Source organism: Thunnus maccoyii, chromosome 1, assembly GCF_910596095.1.
Source record: "Thunnus maccoyii chromosome 1, fThuMac1.1, whole genome shotgun sequence".
In the NCBI taxonomy this organism is placed as follows: domain Eukaryota; kingdom Metazoa; phylum Chordata; class Actinopteri; order Scombriformes; family Scombridae; genus Thunnus; species Thunnus maccoyii.
The window spans coordinates 33,608,087-33,630,880 of NC_056533.1; the positions used below are offsets into that span (position 1 = coordinate 33,608,087).

General features: G+C 41.6%; 1 protein-coding gene across 2 annotated transcripts in view; it reads left to right on the top strand.

Annotated features, from left to right (window-relative positions):
• lrp4 (low density lipoprotein receptor-related protein 4) overlaps window positions 1-22,520 on the top strand; it is a 116,083-nt gene extending 93,563 nt beyond the window's left edge. The window contains exons 15-38 of one of the 2 annotated variants that reach the window (XM_042388707.1): window positions 5,591-5,767; window positions 7,633-7,758; window positions 8,584-8,792; window positions 9,468-9,549; window positions 9,661-9,766; window positions 9,852-10,053; window positions 10,250-10,439; window positions 11,236-11,367; window positions 11,677-11,817; window positions 11,914-12,000; window positions 12,102-12,273; window positions 12,538-12,700; window positions 13,116-13,341; window positions 14,048-14,351; window positions 14,479-14,697; window positions 14,939-15,073; window positions 16,022-16,130; window positions 16,440-16,632; window positions 17,432-17,545; window positions 18,206-18,317; window positions 18,705-18,769; window positions 19,944-20,031; window positions 20,452-20,593; window positions 22,148-22,520. In XM_042388707.1, coding sequence (XP_042244641.1) covers window positions 5,591-5,767; window positions 7,633-7,758; window positions 8,584-8,792; window positions 9,468-9,549; window positions 9,661-9,766; window positions 9,852-10,053; window positions 10,250-10,439; window positions 11,236-11,367; window positions 11,677-11,817; window positions 11,914-12,000; window positions 12,102-12,273; window positions 12,538-12,700; window positions 13,116-13,341; window positions 14,048-14,351; window positions 14,479-14,697; window positions 14,939-15,073; window positions 16,022-16,130; window positions 16,440-16,632; window positions 17,432-17,545; window positions 18,206-18,317; window positions 18,705-18,769; window positions 19,944-20,031; window positions 20,452-20,593; window positions 22,148-22,489 — 3,836 coding nt within the window. In that variant the 3' untranslated portion in view covers window positions 22,490-22,520. The remainder of the gene's footprint in view (window positions 1-5,590; window positions 5,768-7,632; window positions 7,759-8,583; window positions 8,793-9,467; window positions 9,550-9,660; window positions 9,767-9,851; window positions 10,054-10,249; window positions 10,440-11,235; window positions 11,368-11,676; window positions 11,818-11,913; window positions 12,001-12,101; window positions 12,274-12,537; window positions 12,701-13,115; window positions 13,342-14,047; window positions 14,352-14,478; window positions 14,698-14,938; window positions 15,074-16,021; window positions 16,131-16,439; window positions 16,633-17,431; window positions 17,546-18,205; window positions 18,318-18,704; window positions 18,770-19,943; window positions 20,032-20,451; window positions 20,594-22,147) is intronic. The other variant, XM_042388758.1, reaches the window with a different exon arrangement.
• Window positions 22,521-22,794: the final 274 nt, after the last annotated feature.

Below are 22,794 nucleotides of genomic sequence, written 5' to 3' on the forward strand. Positions count from 1 at the left end.
CAGGCTGCTTCTGAGGCCTCATGTTGCAGTAAGATTTGTTTCCCAGGTTTTGGCTGATAATTTTCATCTGTTTCATCTCTACTCTTCATGTTTCACAGTCAGCAAACGTGCGATCAGCAGGACACCCTGTTCAAGTGTAGGTTTGCGGTGTGATGATTTAATCCAGAAATGATACAAAGGGCCGGGCAATGGCAGCAGCCCAGGGGTGTCATGCTGGTGAAGGAGAGTTACAGAGACAGAAACACTTAAAGTTAAGAGGACAGCAGTCAGTTATTGCAGATTTTTCAGTCCAGTTGGCTTTCCAATTTCACATCAATATAATGAAAGTATCAAGTGTTATTCAACCTCTACTGCAGGATGAAGGTGAGCCACTGAGTCATCAATGCTCCTCAGCACAATTATGTTTTTACCCAAATTGTGTTTACACACCCAGGTGTCTGTCTGTCAGCAGGCGAAAAACCACATGATTAGATTTCCATGAAATTCGGTGGACAGTCTTACCTCAGAAAAAGGAACCGCGTCCAAGAAACATTTGGATTTGGGTAATCTGGAGATTTTCAGCCATTAGAAACAAATTATCCCTAGCAGTAGCTGTGAAAGAAACAGACATTAAGTACATTCCAAATTATTGAAGGGTTATCATTAAAGGATCATTTCAGGGTCAAGAAAACTGTTTAAAATAATTGCAAAAGGTGATGTGAACCACAAATTCGATGCGTATTACCATGTTAAGAGTTGTGAACAGAGGTTTGAGCCGACAGCACGGCTTCCAATTTAGGGAATTTGAGAAATGAAATGAAAAACACGAGTGTGGAAGTACATCAGTGACAATCAAGAGTGTTTAAGAGTGCAAAAAGAGAGAGGAAATGTTCGATGAGCGTGTGTGTGTGTGCTTCCGTGCCATCGGCCCTTTGAGCTCTCCTTAATGATGTGTGCTCTCAGGATAAAAGGCTGTAATTGGCCCTGTCCTTCCTCCACAGCCTCTGTTTGCTCAGACAACACACAGGACAAATGGGACGTGGATGTGTGTGTGTGTGTGTGTGTGTGCATGGTTACATTCTGAGCCGCTGTGCCAAGGAATGTTAACGAGTGTCTATCTCCGTACACCTATAGTTCCCTGTGTGTGTGTGTGTGTGTGTGTGTGTGTGTGTGTGTGTGTGTGTGTGTGTGTCCATCTCCATACACCTATAGTTGTGTGTGTGTGTGTGTGTGTGTGTGTGTGTGTGTGTGTGTCCATCTCCATACACCTATAGTTCTGTGTATGTGTGTGTGTGTGTGCTACTTGGATGTGTGCCAGCTCCTCCGTCACTGGAGCTGGATGGCAGGCGGGTGTCACAGATAATGCCGCTATCCTGTCTGCACACCTGTGCACCTTGAGGTGGGGGACAGGAGGACGTAGGGGCGGGGGGTGTGTGAGGGACATGATCACGGAGGACGAACGCTTTATACTTCAGCGACGCCTCATTCGTAACGAGTTGTCCGCTGCAGTCTTATAGGAATGACAACAGACAAAACAAAACAACGCCCCCTAGTGGACGAGCTCACGCTGCTGTGCACAGATTGTGAAATTACGCGTGTAGAGCTCTGGCCTGTAGGTGGCGATAGAGGGAAACTCGTGGTTTCTTACTTGTATACAAGTAAGAAACATACATCGCCTGATAGTGGAGCAAGAGCAAAGGTCTGAGTCATCCTCTCATCCTCTGGGGACAATGAATATCCACCTTATTACAGTCTGCCGCAGTGTAATTCTTAAAACTACCAGTTGGAGTCGCCAGATTTATACATTTTTAAACTCTACACATTGAGGCTTTAATATGTGACTACATTTTGCGTATTTATTTTGGTCTGAACATAGAAAGAGATTGTGTTTCGCTTAAGTACATGCAGTTTTCCACAAACTTCAAGAAAACATTTTCAGCACGAGTTAAATCCCTTGCTATTTATCCTTTTTAAAAAGTTTTAAAACTACATTTTTGGATGCTTCTCAGTCTGATTAATTTATATATGCACCAGTTACCTCCTCGTGTCAGTCGATGTTGCTGTCTCCTCTTTTGAAATCATGCATAGAGTTTTCTCATTTCAACATTTATTTTGCTCATTTATCTATTTTATTTCCATTTATGTGATTACGTCATCCTGTCTGCTTTAATAGAGTATGACTTTACAGTTGACATTCAAAGTGTGTTCAATGCAGGCTTAACACATGACAAACCATCATCAATATCGTATTTTAAGTTCGGCATTTTGTAAACAACATAGACGGTGGCGCAGTTCAAAGAGAAACGTGATATGAGATATGAATCACAAAAAGACCACCGCTAAACTTCCCTCATATTGCGGTCCACCGCAATGTAATCCAAGCAGCGTTCTGTCCAGTTGGAAGCAGCGTTTGTGTTGTCTCGTGTGACTTACCGCACTGAGAGTGTGACAGATTCGCTCGAGGCGTGAGAGGACCGGGAGGTGCCACATATAGGTTAAAGGGGACATTATTGTGAAGGCTGGGTGGGACGTTTGATGCCCCGTTGGCCTGCAGCTGCTCTTCCAGCTGTCCCGGAAAAAAGGAGGCAGGGGCGGGGGGGAGGAGGCGGGGGGGGGGGGGGGCGGGGCGGTGGGGGGGGTGCAGAGACGACATGGAAGAAGGTGACCGTATCAAAACCAGACGCCTCTGAAGCTGTCGATGACTCAGTGGAGGGAAGAGGGTGTATTATTTGTCTCCCTCATGTTAGGATAAGATCAGAAAGCACACACAGACAGCCAGTATCGCCTCACACACACCTGGACCCGTCTGAGGAGGGAGCAGAACTTAACACTTTTTTTTTTGTTTTGATTGAAAATTCACCCCTTTTCTTTTCAGAATCCTAAATATTATAATCACAAAAAGTCAAAAAAATGAGCCAGCCCTGCACATGGCACAGTGCAAAGGCCAAAAAGTCTAATATTATATAACATATTTAGGTCTAATGTAGTTATTAACAGGCAGCTTTTCATTTACTAAACATTCATCAGGCAAGTGTTTGACAAAAAGGAACCCCAGAGCCTATAGTCACATCAAATACAGCACACCTGTGCTTTGTCACGCTAGTACACATGGGAAATGCAGTTGTAGCCTTCAAGATCCAAAATACACTGTGGGGAAAAAATAGGATTAATCACCACAGAAAGCCACAACTAAATCAAAGTAAGAATATAATATATAATAGGAATAATAAAAGCTGTCATGAAGTACAGTACCTACAATAAAGTGTAGTTCAACTCTCCAACACAATGATAACCTCCATTATACTAATCGTCATACTAAAATTGACATTTTAACAGACCGGCTGTTAGGAGCTGAGTGTGTTATGTATTCAATGAAGTGCACTTTGATAAAATCCTCCCATCTGGTTAGTTGTGCACAGTTAATACCATGAAAGCAGAGATAACTTAATAAAGTGAAGTCAAGACTTTTTTATTTGTATAGCCCGATATATCATAACACAACTTTTGCTTCAGGGGTTTTTTTACAATCTCTACAGCAATATACAGTGCTTCAGTTAGGGATAAGGAAAAAAATTCACTAAAATAATCCTTTAATGAGGAAGAAATGGAAGAAGATGATGAGAAGATACAATGTGCAAAATAGAACAAACACCCAGCCTGGATAGTGTTTTCCACGTCAGTCAAAACCTTTTAAATGAGACATCAGCTTCTCGTGTCTGGTGTACTGACTGTAATGGAGACACTGTTTCTAAATTACTTCAAACATATATTTGACATTTATGTACTGCAATTTTCTCATGACTTATCGGCCGACTGGCACGCTGATGCTCCAGTCAGGTAAAATCCACCTCTAATCTCTAACACAGATTTGAGGTAGTAGGGAATTTTTTCTGGAGGCAGACAGGAGTAAAATCTGCTCGTTCACCTCGGACCACAGGGGGATTAAACAAATAGTTTGTCGCTCATAAAACCTATAACTAAATTAAAACGATAAAACTTTCGTCTCTCACTCCAGCTTACACACACTCCTCGCTCTGATCCTCGTGGCTCATTATCATTCTGTTCTCTCACCAGTTTTAGCCATTTACCACTCGAGATTTACGCCGCGCTGTAAAACACGGTCATTAAATGAGCAGCGTTGTTTTAAAAGCCCTGCGCCCGCACACTCGCCGCCACACCACCACCACCACCACCAACACCACCACCACCACCATTACCGCTCTGTGTAGCAGCAGCAGAAATCACTTTTTCCATCAATTCAGCACTCTAATCCAACTGGCTGCGCCGCTACTCCACAAGAGGAGGATTAAGCTGAAGAGAGAGAGAAAGAGAGAGAGAAAGAGAACGTTAACTTGGATGAGTGTGGAGGAGTCACCCTGAGCAGATGTTCCCAATGGAGGCAAATCTGTTAGGACTTCCCTGCTGTTACACATGTTAGTATTTAGGCCAGGGGTATCCACTGATACGGGCTGCGAGCACTGATACTGACATTTTTAGGCACAAGTCAACAATTTGTACAAAAGACAAAAGTACTTACAGACTAATAGAGTCAATGCAAAAAAAAGGAGACTTCTACTGTAACGTAGCCAAAGTTTTAAAGGCCCTTGAAAACATACTTTCTCAACCAGCCTCTCTCTAAAGGCAATGGGGCTTTACATGAGCACATTACTGACAAAGTTAGAACAACAAATGAAAGATTCCTGTATTTGTGTTTTCACTGCTACTGCTATATTTAATGATGTTTTTTTTTTTTTATTTCTAATTTTAACTTTGATTTGTGCGCATTAAGTCACAAAAGACTTTATGTCCTGCCTCTAAGATAAGAAAGTTTTTCAGGTGTTTGATGTGTTTAACCAGTTCAACAAAAAAATCCCAAATATCTAGTTTTTTTTCCACCAAATCGTTTCCCTTATTAAGCTGAAAATACTCTTGAAACACTTTAATAAAACCGAAACTAATAAGATTGTTTTTGGATTGGAGCGCGCACGTACACACCCCTCTAAGTGGTAGAGAAAAATCTGGGATCTATTACTGTCCATCATATTAAACTTACCCATTAAAATGATTAAAAGCTAAGTAAAATTTGATGGTAGACTCAGATAATATCTGTCCAGTATCAGCCTCATGTATCAGTCTGACTGGGTGTAAGGGCGTCCAGATTCTGGATGGAAAAGTCACATTACTTAAGGAAACCGATGGAGCGCCTCTGCTTTTGGCCGGTCTGGCCACAACTGAACCATATACAGTACAGGCTGATGAGAGGCAGAGTAATTGAATGCAGCTCTGAACGGGGATAATATGACATCAGCCAAGCCCACAGCGCTCAATGGGAGGATGTTTGGAGAGCGTTGGTGGAACAAGCCAATTGCAGCATTTGTTCTTTCCATTTTTATGTTTGGAAAGAGGCCTCAAATTTCCACATTAGCACCGCAGAAGCATTATTTTTTTCACTCATTATAAAGGTGTCAAACTTCACTCCTTTCTTTGTTTACTTTGATAATTACGTCCCTCAAAAAACAGCTCGTTCTTTAATGAGTTGTTGCTGGTTTTGTCGAACGTTTCGGCGGGCGTCTCTCAGCCTTTCTAAAACTCTCTGTTTCCGTCTCTTTAGGCCTTCCCCACCCGTTCGCCATCACGGTGTTTGAAGACAGCCTCTACTGGACCGACTGGCACACCAAGAGCATCAACAGCGCCAATAAATTCACCGGCAAGAACCAGGAGATCATTCGCAACAAGCTGCACTTCCCCATGGACATCCACACCCTGCACCCCCAGAGGCAGCCTGCAGGTCTGTACATAACCATGTTGGAAGCTAAATGCAATTTTTAATATTCCTGAAATGTCTCCATAGATAATTGGGCGATTAGACCTGCATGCAGGTGTAAGGTGATATTGTAACTCTGTTGAGGCCAGTTTCTCCAGAACTCACTGTTCTGTGTTTTTTAATAAGTTGTATCAAAGGTTGTGTTGTTATGGCGATATGTTTTGCTTTCATTGCTGTCATATGACTGCAAAGTCACAAAACTGCGACTTGAATAAATAGCAAGATAATGGAGAATTTCAATGATTTGTTTTGATCTCATAACCAACAGCAGCAAGAATCATGTTAGATTTACTAATCTTTTCACTGAGGGTTTTCAGTCAGAGGCAGAAACACAAAGTAATCAGTCATTTTATCTATTAATGATCTGAAACAAACTGTTTTTGGGACTAAGCTTAGTGATTTTACATAGGTTTTAGATGTGTTTTAATGTCTGTGCTTGGTTACAAAAGAATCACTGACAATAACACACTGTACAGTTTATGGACAGAAGGCAGTGCAGAGATATTATACTGTGCATAATGTCAGTTTGTCAGATAGTTTAAATGAATTCAACAACCGTGCTTGCAGCCTGAAGCAGTAGAAAATTTCATGCAGCAGGCAGGAGAACAAAGTGCTGGACAACAAAACATCAAACAAAAAGGAGGATGAACTAGTTGAGGTCAACACATTTCCTCTACTTTAAGTGTATCAGAGCACACATGAATGAAATCTTTTTCACACGGTGGCAACCATAGAAATGATAAAATCATTTGTTGCACTAGTGTGAGACCCTGTGGTGAAACTGGCCCAGTGGAGTGCTACAGCAAAGACTTGTGTTCTTTGCTAACAAAGTGTGTTGAACTTGAGTTGTGGCCAAGAGAAAGTTTTGGTTATCATGCTGATAAAATACTGTAACAACCTGACACTGTTATGAACTGTGAGCTGCCTCTGTGCTGGCAGGAGGAGATCAGGCAATTTTTTTTTCTCTGGTGTCAGATGAGATTCAGTGAGATCATGTGAAACCATGTCAGAGCTGAAATAGATTTGAGCTCTGTGTCAATCACACAAAACAAAAAGGATTCAGAGCTAGAGTCCAGTCACACTCTGTGACATTTAGAATAACAAAAGACCAACGCTGTGAAGTTGAGTTATAGTTTATTTTATTTAGGAATAAAAAACTGCAGTGATACAAATGTATGTATTGACAGTATGAAATGCAGGTTCACTGTATTGCTATATAGTCAAAGAAAGAGTTTGACATTTTGGAAAATACACATATTCACTTTCTTGCAGAGAGTTAGATGAGAAGATGGCTATCCAGTTAGCAATTAGCTTAGCTTTGCATAAATAATGGAAGCAGATGGGAAACAGCTAACAGCGGCTCTATCCAAAGTTCAAAATTACATCTACCAACACCTTTAAAGCTCACAAACACACCATAACTCGTGTTTAATCCGTACACAAACAAAATTGTAAAATTCACAAGGTTTTATGGACAGATAACTCTACACATTCAGTTGTTTTTTTTACAAACGCATGTAATTTTTGTAGTTATTATAACACATTCCTCACAATCTGTATTGAAGACTACAACAGAACTATATACTATGAAATGTAGAATCACTACATCCCAAGATTTACGCAATGAAATCAATAAACACGTCATCATGTAAGATAAGAACAGTTGTAAACATGATGCATATCAGACCGATTTTGTAAAAAAGAATAAGCTTTGTAAAAATATGCACACAGGAAACATGAAGAGAAAGGGGGGAGGACGCCGAGTCAGAAACCGCCTTTCCGATGTAAACGTTTGTACACTGAGCTGTGTGTCTCCGTCTGTCCTGTAGGAGGCAGAAACCGCTGTGGCACCAACAACGGAGGCTGCAGCCACCTGTGTCTCCCCAGCAACAAGACGTACACCTGCGCCTGTCCCACCGGCTTCAAGAAGGTGGACCACCACAGCTGTGCCAACAGTGAGTCCCTCAACACCTTAAATTTATAATATTCATTGTAATTTGGTTACTTTAGGGCTATTGTATGTATTTATTTATTCTTATTCATTTATGTATGTAACAATAAATGCCAAAAGCAATTATTTTAGCCATTCTGCACTTGACAACAACAATTATTTAATTCAATAAATTTGGTGCAGTATGAGGAATAGGATGATTTTTTTTATCTTCTTTCTGAGGATCACTGTCTTTAAAGAGTTCATAAAGAGTTAAAAATTCATGTATAAAACAAATCCTCAGCAATACTTTAAGAGAAGATTGCAAGGTTTTACTGATTCAACAGTCAGTCAGTTCTGAGAAGCTAAATAGGGAAGATAATCCTGTAACATGCATTTAATCTCTCTGATCAGCCTGGCAGTTGAGGTGTAGGTTGTCAGAGGAAGCAAAATTGTAGAGGGGAAAAAAAAAGTGCATGCAGAGGACATCCACCAAAAGTGAAATTTCAACTAATGAAAATTTAAAACGAGTCAAATTATATGTTACGGTTCAGTGCAGCTTGAGAAGTGCTGAACTAAAATTGACTTTTGGCAAAGTTTTTAATGATTCTTTTTTATGTCACTTACACACCCTGTAGTTATAAAAACATTTACATTTTATCATCATCATCATTATAGATAATTATGTTAGGTGAAAGGTTATGATTTATGATATTAATCACTCGGTTTGGTTAGATTTGCCCTTTAAAGGCTGTTAGTTTTCTGTGTGTTAGTACTGTTGTGCTGTGTTCACTGTTGACCCCACTGTTAAACCTAGAAGACTGACAGAAGACCTTTGGTCTTTAATCAGGTCTTGACAAGTTCCTGCTTTTTGCCCGAAGGACGGACATCCGACGAATCAGCTTTGATACAGAGGACATGTCCGATGATGTCATCCCTCTGGCTGACGTGCGCAATGCCGTGGCGCTGGACTGGGACGCCAAAGACGGTTACATCTACTGGACAGATGTCACCACTGACTCCATCAACAGAGCTCTGTGGAACGGCACCAAGCAGGAGGTGAGTGAAAGCTACAGCTACAGACTGACTAAATGTAGCACTGAAATCCATTATTTTTCATCTGTCCCTGACTTTTACAGAGCAGAGCAGAGCACCTGCATCACAAGAGAGCAGGAAATAGGTTTATGCAATACCGCCATCTACTGGGGGTGATGCAAAAGTGCAGCAACACAAAAAGTTAATAATAATAATAATAATAATAATAATAATAGCAGCTAATTCGGTTCAGTTGACTTTAAAAATACAGCCTCCTACCAGGCACAGTACAAATAACAACAGAACCCATATACATAAAATAAAAATCTGTCCCAATATGGTTTAAAATGATAAATGTTCACATTTTCACTAATATAAAAAGTTTAAAGTCAGTTCAAAACACAAAATAGAAGAATTAAATTAAACCAAACAAAAGCTGCAACAACAGAAAACTGCAATAATAATACAAGAAGTTATCACTGTTCTATTTACACCTTTGATTCATCAATTTCAATGGCAGATCTTTGTTTTTGTTCTCTATCTCTGCTGTATAAACAACACCAAATATCATCCGTCTAGGTTTACTTTTGAGCTTGGATCTAAACATGTCTAAGAGCTCAAAACCTCAAGATGTAACCTAAGACTGCATGGAAGCTAAAACAGTAGAAATGAGATCTTTGTGGTCTCTGCTTTTTTCAGGTGGTGGTGGACACCAGTCTGGAGAGCCCAGCAGGTTTGGCGATTGACTGGGTGACCAACAAGCTGTACTGGACTGATGCTGGTAAACAGCCTCACTACACATCTTTACACTTAAAATCATATTTCTGCTGTATTATGTACAATCATTTATGTGACAGTGTGTGCTCTTGAACCAATCATGTCATGTCTTCAGGTACAGATCGTATCGAGGTTTCTAATGCAGATGGGAGCATGCGGACTGTACTGATATGGGAGAATCTGGACCGGCCAAGAGACATCGTCGTCGACCCGATTGGAGGGTGAGATGATTGAAAAGGTTTAATAAGTTGATATATGAACCTGAACTTTGCGCAGCATCTCTCATGTTTTATTCTTTCTCTGTAGTTTCATGTACTGGACCGACTGGGGTGCCAACCCAAAGATCGAACGTGCTGGAATGGACGCTTCCAGTCGCATTGTCATCATCTCATCCAACCTGACATGGCCCAATGGGCTCGCCATCGACTATGAGACTAAACGCCTGTACTGGGCCGACGCTGGCATGAAGACTATTGAATTCGGCAACTTTGACGGTTCTGACCGACAGGTAACGGGTGCTAATCACAGGGTCTTGAAATTGTAATGATGGCAATAATGTCTTAACAGCAACTTGAACTTAATTATTTCACTGTTTTGTGACCTGAATTATTAGTTTTTCTGTTAATGCGGAATCAACACTGCAAATATATCTTTGGAAATAATCGTAAATGTCACTTGACCTATTCTCCTGTTTTTGCATACAGGTTTTGATCGGCAGCCAGCTGCCTCACCCCTTCGGCCTCACTGTACACGAGGACAAGCTGTACTGGACAGACTGGCAGTCTAAGAGCATCCAGAGCGCTGACAAGCTCACCGGCTTGGGACGACACACTTTGGCCGAAAACCTGGAGAACCTCATGGACATACACATGTTCCAGAGACACCGCGAAACAGGTCTGTGTGTGTGTCCACATGCTACACCAAGTCTGAATAGCAGTGGCACATTTTTTTATCTCTGTACTCCAGCATATACAATCAGAAATGAAAATATAAGTACGAGGTTAAAGTGCTGACTTTAGCTTTAATGTGAGGTTTTTTACATCCACATCAGATGAACAGTGTAGGAACTGTAGCCCCTTTTTACACAGAGAACCCCATTTTTTTGTGAGTAGAAAGTAAATGGGTAACATACAATTAAATAAAGTTTTCATATATAATATTAGGTATCAAAAAACACCTCCAAAAACACAGCCACTGATTTCAAGTCCAATGTGTTACAGTACAGACAAAAGAAAAGATAAAAAAATGAAAAATGTAACACTGGCCTTCTGTTTATGGAGAATACTCTGTGTTCTGTTGGACTCGTGTAGTCTCTTGTGACAAAGGGAAAAAAAAAAAAACCTCCTCCTCTCACTTTCTGCTTTTCTGGTTTTTGACGCCTTTTCCCAGAGCTCAGATGTGTCTGCTGTGCTGACACTGGGGGGGATTACAGGTAAACTGGGCACAGATCAGTGGCTGAGAGGGCAGAAAGCCTCAGGGGCTCATACCAAACTGAAACCTCACTGATCTCACTGCTGTGTAGGGCTCTCCTGTGCTTCCTGAAGAGTTTCGCTGTCTGTATCCGCAAGTTGTGTGTTTCTGTTTTGTTTGCTCCAAATTCCCCAATTCCCTTTGAAATCCTTGCCTCTAAGCTGACCTAGAAAGGAGGACAGTGGGTGAGCTGAATCTGTTTGTGTGTCTCCGTCTGTAGTGCGTAACCCGTGTGCTGTAAATAACGGAGGCTGCAGCCACCTCTGTCTCCTGGCTCCTGCTCCCAAAGCGTCCAGCTGCGCCTGTCCCACCGGGATTAACCTGCAGACGGACGGAAAGACCTGCACGCCTGGTACAAAACGTCTTTTTGCATTTCGAAAGTTAGAATGGATCCATCCACACCTGTGATTAACCAGCAATTCTCACATAATCTCAGTAATATTCAGGATTTTGTATGTGAGGTGTATGTGAATAAAGCAGATAAATGCTTTGATCATCTACAGATGGTCCTATATTTTGTTTACACGGCAGCATCTGCATCATGTCAAAACCTTTGCTGCCAAGAAGATAAAAGAATGTCAGCCCTCTCTGTTTACTGACAGGAAGGTGCTGTGATGTGTGAAAAAAAACTGATGTGCTGTGTGTGTGTGTGCGTGTGCAGGGATGAGCAGCTTCCTAGTATTTGCACGGAGGACGGACATCAGGATGGTTTCTCTGGACATCCCCTACTTTGCTGATGTGGTTCTTGCCGTCAACAGCTCCATGAAAAACACTATTGCCATCGGCGTCGACCCCAAAGAAGGTTTGTGTGTCTTCTCAGAGTTTTAAAAGGTCTGTTTCAAAAAGACTAGTGGTGTATTAATGGAGTCCTTACATGTGTATGTGGCGCCTCCTACAGGAAAAGTGTATTGGTCTGACAGTACACTGAAGAAAATCTGCAGAGCCAACATCAATGGAACAGCAGATGAAGACATCATATCTACAGGTGAGGAGGAACGCTTACATGTAAAGTACAATGCTGTCTGAGTCCATCCAGTGATGGTGTCATGACTCGACCTCTGTCTCCTTCTGTGTCTCCCTCTGTAGGGTTGATGACAACTGATGGCCTGGCGGTGGATGCTGTTGGCAGAAAGATCTACTGGACAGACACAGGAACCAACCGCATTGAGGTTGCTAACTTGGACGGCTCCATGAGGAAAGTTCTTGTCTGGCAAAACCTGGACAGCCCTCGAGCCATTGCCCTCTACAATGAGATGGGGTGAGGATGCTGGAGTATCATAGATTCTTTTAATGGATTTAACACCTTCAAACCTCTGATTGTACTGGTATAGGTGGATATAGATCATACATAGTGATTTCCACTTCAGCTTTCATAAAGTTCTGTTAGAGGAATAGTTCAACTACATGTCTAATATACCATATGCTGCTCTCACAGTCCAGCTTTTTCTCATCAGATTATCTCTGTCTTGTTTTCAGCCTTCTTACACTTGCTAACCTCTCCCTCTCTCTCTGTCTCTTACAGTTATATGTACTGGACAGACTGGGGAGAGCACGCTAAGCTGGAGCGCTCTGCGATGGATGGATCAGATCGTGTAGTGCTCATCAGTAACAACCTTGGCTGGCCCAACGGCCTGGCTATTGACATGGCCGGCTCACAGTTGCTGTGGGCTGACGCTCACACCGAGGTCAGTGGCGGCTGCCTTTGATGCCCACACAACTCCTCAGCTACCTCACTAATCCTAAACCATAGAGGAAATAAAGCCTTGGCCTCTTTGTTTTGAGGTCTTATAATGTTGTGGATGTTGAGGATCAGGTCACTCTGGATCAGAAAAACTAAAAACAAAGCATAATAAAGTAAAAACATGCCAGAACAATAAAATAATTTTGGACAATACAAAGAAAAAAGTGGTTAAATCCATAAAGATGTACCAGAGAGACAAGACATGAACACCACTTGGTGCAAAAAATGCAAGGTTTTTAAAAATTCATTTTTAAAGGTTCAAATAGTGTAAACATCAAGTGGCTAAAATGTGAAAATGTTAAACTGAAAGGCGGCAAACATGGAGTCATGTACTCATTGTCTTTCTCATCCTCTCCCAGCGTATCGAGGCCTCCGACCTGAATGGGCAGAACCGCCACACCCTCGTGACTCCAGTCCAGCACCCGTACGGTTTAACCCTACTGGGGTCCCACATCTACTGGACCGACTGGCAGAGCCGCAGCATCCAGCGGGCCGACAAGAACACCGGAGCCAACACCATCACAGTGCGAGCCAACCTGCCGGGCCTGATGGACATCCAGGCTGTGGACAGGGAGAGGCCACTGGGTGAGTCTGAAGACATAAAGTTGATTTTTTTCACAGGTGAACTGTAGTTAAGCTCAGTTTGAGCTTTGAGCCTACACGTTTTTAATAGAAATCCAGTATTACAAACCGAGGATGTGGTGTTTGAAAGGTGTCTGCATTTACAGAGTTGCATTATGGAAAGTGTCTCTCGTTGGTCCCCCGACTTTATGGAGGTGCAATACTATATCTCTAGAGACTGCTTTAGTGCCACCTCTTGCTTACTCTTCCGCATACTGCTACTTGCAGTATGAATGAAAGAATATTTATGTTCAAAATCAAAGCACTGTATTGCCCTTGGTTTCATGTTTTTAGAGGAGCCAATTGAACCACAAACAAACACGAGAATGGAGGAAAGCCTAGTAGTGATTGACCCTAGCCACCTAGAGCCGTTTAATCTCATGGACAGAAATTACCAGAACATAAACAAGTCAAACTTGGAGGAACTTTAGTGTTCATTTTAAATTTGTTTGTCTGTATTTACTGTGTTTGATTGCCTGAAAATACAGTAACTGCTGTTGATAATTATTATGCTTAGCTTGCCAGCACATGATTTATTGACAGGTGATTTTGTGTTGCCTAGAAACAGCAAGATACCTCTGTGCAAACAAAATCTGCTGCGAGTACAAACATATTGTTAGAGATCACCTCTGTCTCTGTGCATCATCCCTTCTGTCTCTGGCCTCTCCAGGTTTTAATAAGTGTGGCAGGAGGAACGGAGGCTGTACTCACCTTTGTCTGCCTCGTCCCAACGGTACATCCTGTGCCTGTCCCACGGGCATCCTGCTCAAGGGTGACGGTAGGTCATGTGACGACTCCCCAGAGACATACCTGCTCTTCTCCAACCGCGTCAGTGTGCGGAGAATCTCCTTGGACACCAACGATCACACCGACGTGCACGTACCAGTGCCCGAGCTGCACAACGTCATCTCTCTGGACTATGACAGCGTGGACGGAAAACTGTACTACACCGACGTCACCCTGGATGTTATAAGGTATGAACACACATGAAAACTCTATCCTGCCATGTATCGTTTAACTTTTAGTATAATCAAGGTTATTTTATTTCCTCTAATCAAATAGTTATGCACTGTAATGTTCACCTTTTACTTTGTTTTTTAGGCGTGCTGACCTGGATGGTACTAACATGGAGACCGTGATCAGCCAGGGCCTAAAGACCACAGACGGGCTGGCTGTGGACTGGGTGGCCAGGAACATGTACTGGACCGACACTGGAAGAAACACCATCGAGGTGGCTCGACTGGACGGAACAAGCCGCAAAGTCCTGGTCAACAACAGTTTGGACGAACCTCGAGCCATCGCAGTGTTCCCGAGCAAAGGGTAAGAGACAGGGAGTGAATGTGACACGATTAAACATTTTTAAGAAATAATTCATATAATAGACTCTTGGTGCAGTATAATTTCATAAACTGTGAAATTTCTTCAGCATTTTTTTGGAGCTGTTAAAAGATGTCTTAATAACACTGAAGTTGAAGCAAATGCTAAAGGAGGAGTCATACGGCTGCAGGTATCTTTTTTCCAGTTTGCTTCTCTTCTCACCAGTTCGGCCTTGTCTCTGCAGGTTCTTGTTCTGGACTGACTGGGGTCACATTGCAAAGATCGAGCGATCTCACCTGGACGGGTCGGACCGAAAGGTTCTGATCAACACCGACCTGGGATGGCCCAATGGTCTCACACTAGACTACGACACACGCAGGTCAGACAGAGAAGGATGTTTGTTGGGGGGGTTACTTGTGTGGCTTCTTCTCACACTGAGGAGCCTCATAAAATTAAATTTGATAAGATATTATATCCATGGAGAAATTGGATCATTACAACATCAAAAAGTATATCTGCAAGGCCAACTGAACATACAGTTGAACAATAACTGATCATACTGAGATTAATACACTTAACTAAATTATTTGTTGCATTGACAGAAGAGCATACAACAAGCCTGAAAAGCTACTACAGTTATTTGAATCAACATAAAAATATAATTTATTCCTGTGATATTGTATTATTTTATATTTTCTGTCCACCAATTAACTTCCTAGCTAATATTAGCAATTTTTTTTTTAAATTTTATCCTTACACGCTGACTGGACACAGTGCTAAATGCTAACATTACAATCAGCATGTTAATATTCTAGCGTCTGTGTTAGCATTTAGCCAAACCAACATTCTAATTGTTACAAAAACATTGCATGTTAACATGCTAACATTAGCATAACTCAGCTGTACTTGGAGCTTAAAGCTAACGTTACATTCTAAAATGTTAACATGCTTAATATTAGCATGTTAGCAAGTGCTGAAGTGATGAAAAAGTCTCCAGTAGAGGTGAGCCTGATGAGCTGAGTTTGAGTTCTCCTAAAATGGCCACCGTGTAGAGGATAAACATTTTAATTTATCTTCTCACACCGACCTCAGGCCACAGTTTACATTTTTGCCATTTTCTTAGATCCCAGCCCTGGCGATAAGGATCTAAGAAAAGCAAAGCTATCTCTCAGTTTGTCATCCAGTCAACAGTTTTGTTTTCTTGTGTGTACTGAGGATTACAGCATCACAGGATATTTAAAGTCCTGTTTTTACAGTGCAGTCGGAAAGTATTTAAAGTGTATTTACAGACTGAAGTGTGTTTATGATTGTGTGATGTTTTCTGCAGGATATTCTGGGTGGACGCCCACTTGGACAGGATCGAGAGTTCCGACCTGAACGGGAAACTGCGTCAGATCCTCGTTAGCCCGGTGTCTCACCCCTTCGCCCTGACTCAGGTACCTCCCTCAACCCCCCTAACCCTCAGCTGTCAATCACTGGGCTGACCCTTCCTCCTGGCTGCCTCCTCCACTCACCTGCTCTCTCTCACTCATCGGCTCACCGTGTGACTCCCACTGGTCATCTCTCCGTCCTCCAACTCATACTGAACTCATTCGACTTAACCATTTCTTCTACTTCCCTTCCACTCTGACCCTCATTTTTCTTCCTCCTCTCTCCCTCCCCTTTCCCTTCCCCTTCTTCCTCCCGTCCCCCTGCTCCTTGTCTGTGTTTTTCCTCTCCTCTCTTCTTCTCCCTCGTTTCCCCAGTTGAAGCCGGTGTCCTCCCCTCTAACTCCTTTCTCCCGACTCTCGCAGCAAGACCGCTGGATCTACTGGACGGACTGGCAGACTAAGTCCATCCAGCGGGTGGACAAACACACCGGCCGTAACAAGGAAACCGTGCTGGCCAACGTGGAGGGCCTCATGGACATTATAGTGGTATCACCTCACAGACAGACAGGTAAGGAGGCTTTTTCTAGGAGACTCATTCACCTGGCAGGAGAGACACCACACAGTGTTTGGTTGGTGAAGTGCTGAAGCTATATGGATATGTTTAGAGACCACACATGGTAGGCAATGAATGCAGGTACAGGGCACGTCACAGAATTAGAGAATAACATGGTGGAAGAACACAATAAAATCAACACATACCCAAGCTGAACACACAACAAATTACATTTTTTACTGCCTTGTGTATGAGGAGTATTGAAGGAGGATTGGCTTATGTCAAATACTTTCAATTTCTTTCGATTAATCAGTTATCGTTTAACCTGTGAATCATCAGAAACTAGTGAGAAATGCTCAATATAATTTCCCAGAAGTCAAGGAGTTGTCTTCAAATGTCTTGTTTTGTCCGGCCAACAGTCCAAAACCCAAAAATATTCACTTTACTGTCATATATGACAAAGAAACCAATGAATGTTTGGCATTCTTGCTTGAAAAAGTTACTAAAACAATTTTTTTTATCTGTTGAATAATCGATTAAACAACATTGCAGCTCTATTCAGTCGCTCTAGTGTTAAAAACATAAATATGAGCCTCTTGTAATTAGTTTGAATTGCATTTCAATTTGCATTCTCTCATTTAAGAGCGTTGAAACCTTCATTTTCCAGTGTCACGGTGCTGTTACTTGATACCAGCCAAATTCAAATGTCATCACTCTCACTGTAGAGAAGTAATCCAAACTAAAGAAGGAATTCAAGTAAACCCCTGAAGACTGTTTGGTGCTCGGTGTGAATATGCTCTCTTCTCTCTTTCAGGTACAAACCTCTGTGGAGTGAACAACGGCGGCTGCACTCACCTCTGCTTCGCCAAGACCAACAGTTTTGTGTGTGCGTGCCCTGATGAACCAGATGGGCGACCCTGTTCAACTAGTGAGTGACAACTGTGATTGTGCAGCGTGTGCTCAAGTGTTTTACATGCTGATGTTTATCTTAAAAAGAACTCACCAGTGTTTTTACATGTTGTAGCCCAAATCACAGATAAGAGCTGATTAGAAATATGAAAATGCAGTTACTATCTCAGGTTTAAAAAAATGTACTGATATTGACTGAAATAAGGGTGAAATTAGGATACTGTAGCATCAAAACATACTTAAATGACTTAAGAATTTGAATAAGTTACTTACAACACTTAAGTGTGTTTTTGTGAAGTGACAAGTTTCATGATGCTTTATGTTGATTTCTATTCTTTTTTAAATTAATGCAAATCAAGGGAAAAGCATCTATAATCTAAATGACAAGGGTATGTTTTGGTAAATGGTTAACAGTGAAGTGAGAATATAATATATGAGATATGACAGGAGTTTCCTCTGTAAAGTACAAGACAATGTTCAGATCTCACCACACACCAAATCTCTAGAAGTTATTTTTTAGGTAAATTAAAGGAGCTGTTTCATCCAAAAAAAAAAACACTCTTATCTCACATTCAGAAATAAAGAATAACATCTGTAAATCTGATGTGCAATGAGGTCTGAATTTTTACAATAAAGTATACATGTACATACAGGTACTGATCCTCATGTGTTTTATCAGTTTCAGGTTACGTCCCCACTGCTCCTGCCAGAGGAACCAGCAGCACCCCCATCCCTAACAAGATCCCCAAAGCTCCGACAGACACACCACACAGAGGACCATCGGTGGTCAAGTACGTCTGTTTGTCCATTTGAGTTTTTAACAGGAATGTTTCTTTGTTTCTTTTTCATTTGCTACAAAATGTATTTAATAACTTTGCTCTGTTAAAAGTATCCCAGCGTACCTTCACATATTCCACTGAGAAACACAGTTGTAAACCTGTTCTGTTGCCCAGTATGTTGGTATCATTGCTTTAAAATGTTTTTAGTTCCTTTCAACTTTGTTCATAAAGATACAAGCTCTTCCCAAAGGCCCCTAAAGAGAGTTATCTTCAGGAGAAATTATATCATGTTTTGACTCAATAAGGTCATGCTGGACTAATTAACAGCCAATATTAAGCAAACTCCCCTGAGCTATATTATATTTTCTCAAGCTGTGTTTCTGTCTTATTTTTTTATAGCTGCACTGACAAGAACCTAAACACAGAAGGCTGCTCAACGAGCAACGTGGTGACGGCTCCTCATGGTAAGTATATAAAAACGGATCTCTCCTCATCAGTTTGCTCTCTACACTGTGGTCATAAAGGAACACACTTGACATTTGGGAAATCCAGGTTTACCATCTTTATCACCCACAGAAAGATGAGAATATGAATTTTATCCATGTGTGTCCAGTACAGAGATGAATGTGTTTAGCTAAACCAGTGTTAATTTTGACGAGAATTTTAAATTTAGTTTTAGTCTTAATCACTTAACAAAAACTGTAGCTGGTTTAAAGTATCAGTTTAGTGAAACTCAGTAACTCAGAAACTTAGTTTTTATTTTAGTCTAATATTAGTCAATGTTTTAGTCATAATTTGCTCAGACAGTTTCATGATACTGTAATGGATTTTGCTGAAGGATATTTCTCCTGGCTGTAAAAATTCCAATTAGAGGCTGAGAATGTGTTACTGACTTACTGCACTTCTTTCATACATCATATAAAAATGAATTCCTTAAGTTTGCTAGAAAAAGTGCAATACAATCATATTTCCTTTCACAGGTTGTATTTATTTTCTGCATTATATTACCTACAACACAACAATCCTTTATGGCCTCTGTATGTTTGGTTGCACAAAACAATCTCATCCGACGTTATTGATGTTACAGATGTTATAGTAATCAAATTAATATCGGCCTGTGAAGGGCCCCTCTGTCACTGCGCCGTGTGGTGAATTATAGGACAAACACACACACACAATTTTCAGCCCATTGCTTCAAAGATAAACACTTTTAACCCAAATCATGATCTTTCCCCGACCCTAACCAAGTGGTTGTTCTTAACCACAGTGTTGTCACATCACAAAACGTCGTCATTCCTTAACAAGCACGTCAAAATACACTAGATTACATTAGGTTGACTGCCCAAACAGAGCCATCTATCATGTCTAGTCTTTACTCCTCAAGGCATAATGAACAGAGACTTGGTTTTTGTCGCCCTCTTGAGTTTCCGTTGACATGAACAAGTTGTAAATATGGCAGCCCTTCCCAACACTACCTTCCATCCCACATGACATAAACACAACACAAGCTACTGTAGACTAAACACTTTCTCTGTGCTGAGACAAAACTAAAACTGAATAGTCGGTACTTTTCTTTTACGCAAAGCCACTTGATTTGTTCCATAAACACATCTGTCACATCTGTGTCACCTGTCGTAGGAGAAGGACTTCATATCAGCTATGTGATCGGTGGAGTTCTGACCATCCTGGCCATTCTGATCCTCATTGCTGCTTTGATTATTTACAGGTAAGTCCTCCACTTCTACATTTCCCTCTCCCACATCATATGAAATACTTGCATTCGATATATGGTGAATAGCAGGGCTGCAACTTTTTCATTATCAATTAATCGAGAATATTTGGTCTATGAAATATCAGAAAGTGGTGAAAGATTGTCAATCACTGTTTCCCAAAGGCCAAAGTGACGTCCTCAAAGGTCTTGTTTTGTCCCGACAAAGAGTCCACAACCCAAAAATATTCAGTTCACCGCCATAGAAGAGTAAAAAACAGAAAATATTCACATTTTGACTTTGTTTTCTTGACTCAAAGCGATTAATCGATAAAATAGCTGCTGATTAATTTAATAGTTGTCAAACAATCAGTTAATCAGCTAATCGTTGCAGCTCTCACGGAGAGTTTGATTTGTGTCTTTGTTATTGATCAACAGACATAAAAAGTCAAAGTTTGCTGACCCGGGGGTTAGCAACCTGACCTACAGTAACCCCTCATACCGGACATCAACGCAGGAAGTCAAGATTGAGGCGTCGCAGAAGCCTCCCATATACAACCAGCTTCGATATAAAAAAGAGGTAAAGAGAAGTCTGAGCACTGAAGAGAAGATGATTGTTTTAATAGCCGAATGGATTTCAGTTGAATCCATGATGTTTATGATCAGACTGTGTAGATGTTTAGTAGGTAACAACAGAGACAAATGATTTTCTGTTTGTCTCCGGTCAGACTGATCGCGTTTGCATCAGCATATCATAAAATGTAACATGTGCAGGTCACAGTCACCATCGCTCACCTTTTTCCTCCCCCTCTCTCCTTCACCGCAGCTCTCTCATCCCTACAACTCCCTCTCTCCCTTTATCTTTTGACCCACATGTCCCGTGGAGAGGTAGTTACACCGCATGGAGGAGTCGTGCCTTTTCTAGTTTTGTTTTCTCCTAATCGCCTTCTGCTGTTTCTTTGTTTTCCTTTCCTTTTCTTCTGTCTTTCAGCGCATGCCACCCGCTATCCAACATTAATGATTTCTCTCTATGGTGCAGTTACAGAGCTGTGATCAATAGCATGCCAGTGTCTTTACTTTTTATAGATGTTTTGGTGTTAACTGACGTAACGGGCGAAGAATTTAAAAGCTAAATTCAATGGTTGATTTTTATTAACGGTGCTACATGTATCATCTTTAAACATCCACGTATCATTGTCAAATTAATCGTGACAACTTGGTGAAATTACTACAAACATCCAAGAATGTCAGATCAATGATATTATTGTTAGAGCCTCTGAAAATCAAGACCACTTCCCCCATTAACCCTGTTGGCTCCCAACCAGTAAGATGTTGGTGTTTTGTGGCATTAAATCAGAAAAAAAGCCAATTGCATGCCTAATACTGGATATTATAATTACTGTTATTGCTGGACATAAGTTCTACATGGATATTATACAACAAACTATCAAAAGATATATGAATATATATATCAGAGATTAGAGACCTTACACTCAGTGTTCACTGTAGGAGAATATCTGCAGACACTCCACATGAAATGAAGTAAGAAAATCAGGACATCCCTAATAAGGGCAGAATTCACTATGGTTTTTCACCAGTCTTTTATTTCTACAACCATCTGCCACTGTGAATCTGAAAATAAAAAAAAAACTTAACTTCAGAAGGAAGCACAGCATTACTACAAGGAGCCAATCTGCTGTGCATGGGTTGTGTTTGAAGGTGACATCTTGTTCTGCAGTGTTGTGCTGTTGGTTACTTATTAATCTTTCAGTGGGAAAATCCACCCTTAACAGGTTGAACTAACATTTTGGGAATGTTTATGTGGTCGATGTTTACATATAATAAATCGTAATTGTTCTTTAAAAATAAAGGATGGTTTAAGTTAGGGGAAGGACTTAAAGAAAGGGAGGAAAGAACAAGTGAAGAGGGAAGAAAGAAAGGAACATTTAACATAAATACTCGCATGACCTCAGAGGGGTTACATCTGAATGGCTTGCTGCATTTGAGGTTCAAGGTAAAGTGAAGAAAACAGGCTATCACAAAAGGACTTCTGAAAAGTGTTAAACTTGAACTTCAGGGTGGTTTTTTCCTTTTAAATTGTTGTCAAACTAACTAATCATATCTTATTGTCCAGGGGGGAGGAGATGGAGGCTACACCAAGGAGAAGATCCGCATAGTGGAGGGCGTGTGTCTCCTGTCCAACGAGGAGCTTTACTGGGACGACCTAAAACAGATCAAGCCGTCCCGAGGCGGCCTGCACACCTGCATGCGCACGGACACCGTCTCCCTGCAGGCCAGCAGCGCCTCGTTAGACGACGGCGAGACGGAGCAGCTCCTCCAGGAGGAGGCGTCCGAATGCTCCTCCATAACCACCCTCACCCCTTCAGCCATCACCCCGCAGCGTCACGCCCAGCACAGCCTGCCCGACACCGGCTGGGCCTCCAAGCGCAAGCCCTCCACTGAGAGTGAAGTGTGAGGGAGGGCCCCCCCCCCTCCCCCCTCCTCCTCCTCCCCCCACCCCTCCCGCCCTCCATGCTTTATCTCAACCTCCATTCCCTAATAAACAAACACCTGTATTTATAGCTGGTACAAACACACAAAGATAAAAAGGTACACCGTAATAGCTGCATATGTAGAGTAACAGTACATATGAACCTGGTTAGACGAAACTAAGTTCCTATAAACACATCTCCTTCTCTGAAACTGGGGCTCCGTCCTACTTGTATACACACACACACACACACACACATGCTGTGCAGTCCTCCAACAGTACCCTCAGTG